The 6,988-nt window shown below is 45.8% G+C and overlaps 1 protein-coding gene across 1 annotated transcript; it reads right to left on the minus strand.

Annotated features, from left to right (window-relative positions):
• Positions 1-4,195: 4,195 nt before the first annotated feature.
• On the minus strand, positions 4,196-6,623 carry EGR4 (early growth response 4). The gene is made up of 2 exons (XM_075266680.1): positions 6,461-6,623; positions 4,196-6,064 (listed from the first exon to the last, which is right to left on the minus strand). Exons 1-2 carry the CDS (start codon positions 6,618-6,620, stop codon positions 4,773-4,775), a joined length of 1,452 nt encoding a protein of 483 aa, XP_075122781.1. The 5' UTR covers positions 6,621-6,623; the 3' UTR covers positions 4,196-4,772.
• Positions 6,624-6,988: the final 365 nt, after the last annotated feature.

Raw genomic sequence — 6,988 nt, forward strand, 5'->3', positions numbered from 1 at the left:
GTATTATAGTGGTGGTATGTGATGGTGTATTATAGTAACGGTATGTGATGGTGTATTATAGTGGCGGTATGTGATGGTGTATTATAGTGGCGGTATGTGATTATGTATTATAGTGGCGGTATGAGATGGTGTATTATAGTGGTGGTATGTGATGGTGTATTATAGTAATGGTATGAGATGGTGTATTATAGTAACGGTATGTGATGATGTATTACAGTGGCGGTATGAGATGGTGTATTATAGTGGCGGTATGAGATGGTGTATTATAGTGGTGGTATGTGATGGTGTATTATAGTAACGGTATGTGATGGTGTATTATAGTGGTGGTATGTGATGGTGTATTATAGTAACTGTATGTGATGGTGTATTATAGTGGCAGTATGTGATGGTGTATTATAGTGGCGGTATGAGATGGTGTACTATAGTAACGGTATGTGATGATGTATTATAGTGGCGGTATGTGATGGTGTATTATAGTGGCGGTATGTGATGGTGTATTATAGTGGCGGTATGTGATGATGTATTATAGTGGCGGTATGAGATGGTGTATTATAGTGGTGGTATGTGATGGTGTATTATAGTAATGGTATGAGATGGTGTATTATAGTAACGGTATGTGATGATGTATTACAGTGGCGGTATGAGATGGTGTATTATAGTGGCGGTATGAGATGGTGTATTATAGTGGTGGTATGTGATGGTGTATTATAGTAACGGTATGTGATGGTGTATTATAGTGGCGGTATGTGATGGTGTATTATAGTGGCGGTATGAGATGGTGTATTATAGTAACGGTACGTGATGATGTATTACAGTGGCGGTATGAGATGGTGTATTATAGTGGCGGTATGAGATGGTGTATTATAGTGGTGGTATGTGATGGTGTATTATAGTAACGGTATGTGATGGTGTATTATAGTGGCGGTATGTGATGGTGTATTATAGTGGCGGTATGTGATGGTGTATTATAGTGGCGGTATGTGATGATGTATTATAGTGGCGGTATGAGATGGTGTATTATAGTGGTGGTATGTGATGGTGTATTATAGTAATGGTATGAGATGGTGTATTATAGTAACGGTATGTGATGATGTATTACAGTGGCGGTATGAGATGGTGTATTATAGTGGTGGTATGTGATGGTGTATTATAGTAACGGTATGTGATGGTGTATTATAGTGGCGATATGTGATGGTGTATTATAGTGGCGGTATGTGATTATGTATTATAGTGGCGGTATGAGATGGTGTATTATAGTGGTGGTATGTGATGGTGTATTATAGTAATGGTATGAGATGGTGTATTATAGTAACGGTATGTGATGATGTATTACAGTGGCGGTATGAGATGGTGTATTATAGTGGCGGTATGAGATGGTGTATTATAGTGGTGGTATGTGATGGTGTATTATAGTAACGGTATGTGATGGTGTATTATAGTAACGGTATGTGATGGTGTATTATAGTGGTGGTATGTGATGGTGTATTATAGTAACAGTATGTGATGGTGTATTATAGTGGCGGTATGTGATGGTGTATTATAGTAACGGTATGTGATGGTGTATTATAGTAACGGTATGTGATGGTGTATTATAGTAACGGTATGTGATGATGTATTACAGTGGCGGTATGAGATGGTGTATTATAGTGGCGGTATGAGATGGTGTATTATAGTGGTGGTATGTGATGGTGTATTATAGTAATGGTATGAGATGGTGTATTATAGTAACAGTATGTGATGGTGTATTATAGTGGCGGTATGAGATGGTGTACTATAGTGGCGGTATGTGATGGTGTATTACAGTGGCGGTATGAGATGGTGTATTATAGTGGCAGTATGTGATGGTGTATTATAGTAACGGTATGTGATGATGTATTATAGTGGCGGTATGTGATGATGTATTATAGTGGTGGTATGTGATGGTGTATTATAGTGGTGGTATGTGATGGTGTATTATAGTGGCGGTATGTGATGGTGTATTATAGTGGCGGTATGTGATGGTGTATTATAGTGGCGGTATGTGATGGTGTATTATAGTGGCGGTATGTGATGATGTATTATAGTGGCGGTATGTGATGGTGTATTATAGTGGTGGTATGTGATGGTGTATTATAGTGGCGGTATGTGATGATGTATTATAGTGGTGGTATGTGATGGTGTATTATAGTGGCGGTATGTGATGGTGTATTATAGTGGTGGTATGTGATGGTGTATTATAGTGGCGGTATGTGATGGTGTATTATAGTGGCGGTATGTGATGATGTATTATAATGGTGGTATGTGATGGTGTATTATAGTGGCGGTATGTGATGATGTATTATAGTGGTGGTATGTGATGGTGTATTATAGTGGCGGTATGTGATGATGTATTATAGTGGTGGTATGTGATGGTGTATTATAGTGGCGGTATGTGATGGTGTATTATAGTGGCGGTATGTGATGATGTATTATAGTGGCGGTATGAGATGGTGTATTATAGTGGTGGTATGTGATGGTGTATTATAGTAATGGTATGAGATGGTGTATTATAGTAACGGTATGTGATGATGTATTACAGTGGCGGTATGAGATGGTGTATTATAGTGGCGGTATGAGATGGTGTATTATAGTGGTGGTATGTGATGGTGTATTATAGTGGTGGTATGTGATGGTGTATTATAGTGGCGGTATGTGATGATGTATTATAGTGGTGGTATGTGATGGTGTATTATAGTGGCGGTATGTGATGGTGTATTATAGTGGTGGTATGTGATGGTGTATTATAGTGGCGGTATGTGATGGTGTATTATAGTGGTGGTATGAGATGGTGTATTATAGTGGCGGTATGAGATGGTGTATTATAGTGGCGGTATGTGATGGTGTGTTATAGTGGCGGTATGTGATGATGTATTATAGTGGTGGTATGTGATGGTGTATTATAGTGGCGGTATGTGATGATGTATTATAGTGGCGGTATGTGATGGTGTATTATAGTGGCGGTATGTGATGATGTATTATAGTGGCGGTATGTGATGGTGTATTATAGTGGCGGTATGTGATGGTGTATTATAGTAACTGTATGTGATGGTGTGTTATAGTGGAGATATGTGATGGTGTATTATAGTTGCGGTATGTGGTGTATTATAGTGGCGGTATGTGATGGTGTATTATAGTGGCGGTATGTGATGATGTATTATAGTAACTGTATGTGATGGTGTATTATAGTGGCGGTATGTGATGGTGTATTATAGTGGTGGTATGTGATGGTGTATTATAGTGGCGGTATGTGATGGTGTATTATAGTGGCGGTATGTGATGGTGTATTATAGTGGCGGTATGTGATGGTGTATTATAGTGGCGGTATGTGATGATGTATTATAGTGGCGGTATGTGATGGTGTATTATAGTGGCGGTATGTGATGATGTATTATAGTGGCGGTATGTGATGATGTATTATAGTGGCGGTATGTGATGATGTATTATAGTGGTGGTATGTGATGGTGTATTATAGTAACTGTATGTGATGGTGTATTATAGTGGTGGTATGTGATGGTGTATTATAGTGGCGGTATGTGATGGTGTATTATAGTGGTGGTATGTGATGGTGTATTATAGTGGCGGTATGTGATGATGTATTATAGTGGTGGTATGTGATGGTGTATTATAGTGGCGGTATGTGATGATGTATTATAGTAACTGTATGTGATGATGTATTATAGTGGTGGTATGTGATGGTGTATTATAGTGGCGGTATGTGATGGTGTATTATAGTGGTGGTATGTGATGGTGTATTATAGTGGCGGTATGTGATGATGTATTATAGTGGCGGTATGTGATGGTGTATTATAGTGGTGGTATGTGATGGTGTATTATAGTGGCGGTATGTGATGATGTATTATAGTGGTGGTATGTAATGGTGTATTATAGTGGCGGTATGTGATGGTGTATTATAGTGGCGGTATGTGGTGGTGTATTATAGTGGCGGTATGTGGTGGTGTATTATAGTGGCGGTATGAGATGGTGTATTATAGTAGCAGTTTGGAGTAGTAAGCCCCTGTATCCCATCTCCACAGTGATAGCTCTCCTTGGGGTGTGTCGTGCACCTTCCCGGACCCCCGCCCAGTCCCCGCCCCTTCCATACTGAGCCCCTACAGTCATAGCACATAACAAGGAGATGTTGGTGAATCACAACCAGCTTTATTTCCTTGAAAAAATAAACATTTTATTTTCACTTTCATCTGAATCTGATTTTTTTTCGATACAAAAATGATAAATACAAGTGAGCAGCAGCTGACACAAAACCGCAGCATCAGCAGCGTCTTATACAAAGTGAAGACAGGCAGAGTCTAAAAATAGGATGGAAACATCTGTACAAACCTCAGAGAGTCCACTCCTAGCAGCATAGATAGTACTACCCTCATCATACGCACATACATACACTCACACGCTAAGTGCCTGACAGCAGGAACAGTCCATGTCTACTACATACAGTATATATATATACACAGTGAGGTCTGCACCTCCTCAGTCCTCCAGCCCCTCCAGAGTCGTCGCAGCAGTCGGAGCTGTCCAGTGCTGAACCTTCCCATAGCTCCAGGTCATGGGCTCCTGCAGGAGTATATACAGTATACAGCGGGTGTACAGAAGTGTATACAGCACAGAGACCACAGAGCCATGCAGGGAAGAGCCACAAGCCAGATCATCTCCTCCCAAGGAGCTGGAGCTGACAACCAGCAGGAGATAAGTGGCATCTCCAAGAAGTAAAGTGTGAACCCAGACCAATGCTGAGCTGCTCACAGGGTGCTGAAGGACAGTCCCAAGGGGTAAAAGCCCAGACCCTTCAGCTTCTCCTCAGTCCTGCTCTTCTGCTTCAGGTGCACCTTCCCATGTCGCTTCTTCTCGTCGCTCCTAGCAAACCTCCTGCCACAAAGGTCACATGAGAAGGGCTTCTCCCCGGTGTGGGTCCTTATGTGGGTGGTCAGGTGGTCGCTGCGGCTGAAGTTCCTCAAGCAGATCCTGCATTGGAAGGGCTTGTGGCCGGTGTGGATCCTCAGGTGCCTGTTCAGCTCGTCTGACCTGGCAAAGCTTCTGATGCAGCTCTCCACCGGGCAGGAGAAGGCCTTCTCATGGGGCTTGGGCCGAAAGCACTTGGCTGGAAACTTGTTTCTCCGGTATTTCTTCCTCGGCTCAGCCAGGGGGTTCCCAGGAGGGGGGATAGTGCCAGCTGTAGGGGACAGACCCAGAAAGTCCGTGGAGATGAGTGGAGGAGACTGGTGCTGGAGGACCTCCTCCTGGGCCATCAGTCCTGCCACTGATTGATACTTGGCATCTGGCAAGAGCTGAGGCTTCAGGTCAATCTGGGTCTCAGTGAAGTCATACGTGTCAGACTGACCTGAGGGGTAGGGGTCAGACTGGGAGTTGTAGTCCATGTTGTACAGGGCAGACTCCTCAGCAGGCAGGGATTGGCAGCAGGAGGACAACATGGACTCCACTTTAGATTCCAAGGGATGAAAGACAGGAGAGGAGTTGTCAGGGGTCAGAAAGCCATCTGTAGGGTAGGAAGCCTGGCCCAGGGTCTGAGGTCCCTGCGAGTCCCACTGGGCACTGAATGAATCCAATGTGGGGGAGATGGGGGACAGGTCCATGTCCTGCTTGGTGGGGAGGACTTTAGAGTCAAAGAAGCATTGGGTGGAGCAGGAGCTGCCCAGGTTGGGTGAGCTGGGCACCTGGTGAAGGTCCTCGGTGCTGCTGAAGGCAGAGTACAGCTGGCCAGAGTAGCCCTGCTGCTGGGGCAACGACATGTTCAGATTGGGCTGGCAGCCGGAGTAAAGGTCCATATGGGTCTGGATGGCCTCAGGGAGCGAGTACAGCGACTCCTGCCGGCTAGGACGAGGGGGGGCAGAGAAAGGCGACAGTCCAAGGATGCCGGACATGATGTTGAACAAGGCTTCAGGGTCATGGCTGTGCTCTGGGACTGACTCTATGAAGAAACTCCCCGAGTAGTTGAGAGGGAGAGGTGGGGAGGGCTGACTACTGGGGAAGAAGTAGTCGGGGGCCTCCTCGTCTGCACGACTGCAAAAGACACCTGAGGGGGAGACAAGAGGGTGAGATTAGAGGAGGGGTCACCATATGTACATGTAAGTATAGCAGTGCTCCCCCATGCTATAACCAGTGCTCCCCCAATGCTATAGCCAGTGCACCCCCATCCTATACCATTGGACCCCCCATGCTATAGCCAGTGCACCCCATCCTATACCATTGGACCCCCATGCTATAGCCAGTGCACCCCATCCATTAACCATTGCACTGCCATTACACCCCCATTTCTGCCCCTTATGCACTCATCCTTGTATAGCATCCCCACCTCAGCTCACACATGGAGGCTGCAGCATCTAAGCCCCCAGTGGATATGCTAGGACCACCCCACAAATGCTGCCTTCTCCTGATCCCCCCCATATCTCCACAGGATGCCTTCTCTTACCTGCAGTGTATTGGGGGGCTGCTGGGCTCTGCTGGGGTTCAGGCTGCTCCCCTGATGCTGACCCCAGGCTCTGCTCTCCTTCCTCCTTCAGGTCACAGTCCTCTGGGTATTTGGGATAGATGGAGTCCTGGCAGGAGAGATCCATGATCCTGAACTGCATATGAGTGCTGCTGTGTGCCAGGCTGGGGTCTGCTGTGTGCCAGGCTGGGGTCTGCTGTGTGCCAGGCTGGGGTCTGCTGTGTGCCAGGCTGGGGGTCTGCTGTGCCAGGCTGGGGTCTGCTGTGTGCCAGGCTGGGGTCTGCTGTGTGCCAGGCTGGGGTCTGCTGTGCCAGGCTGGGGTCTGCTGTGCCAGGCTGCTGCTGCTCTTGTGTCCATGCTCCTGCCTCCTCCTCCTTATATATGCAGCAGGGGCAGCCCCTGATCTTCCGCTGCCTGGGATCTCTCCATTTCAGGAGTCTCCAGTGATGCTGCTGTGACGTAAAAGCCCATATATGGACACAGGATGTAGGATGGGGACTCCCAAAAAGG

The sequence above is a fragment of the Leptodactylus fuscus genome, chromosome 1 (genome assembly GCF_031893055.1).
Source record: "Leptodactylus fuscus isolate aLepFus1 chromosome 1, aLepFus1.hap2, whole genome shotgun sequence".
In the NCBI taxonomy this organism is placed as follows: Eukaryota; Metazoa; Chordata; class Amphibia; order Anura; family Leptodactylidae; genus Leptodactylus; species Leptodactylus fuscus.

Bases quoted from the DNA above. Each gene is read 5' to 3' on its own strand.
- EGR4 (XM_075266680.1), bottom strand. From the start codon at position 6,620: ATGCAGTTCAGGATCATGGATCTCTCCTGCCAGGACTCCATCTATCCC. The intron at 6,065-6,460 runs GTAAGAGAAGGC...TCTCCCCCTCAG, and splicing joins AGCCCCCCAATACACTGCAG to GTGTCTTTTGCAGTCGTGCA.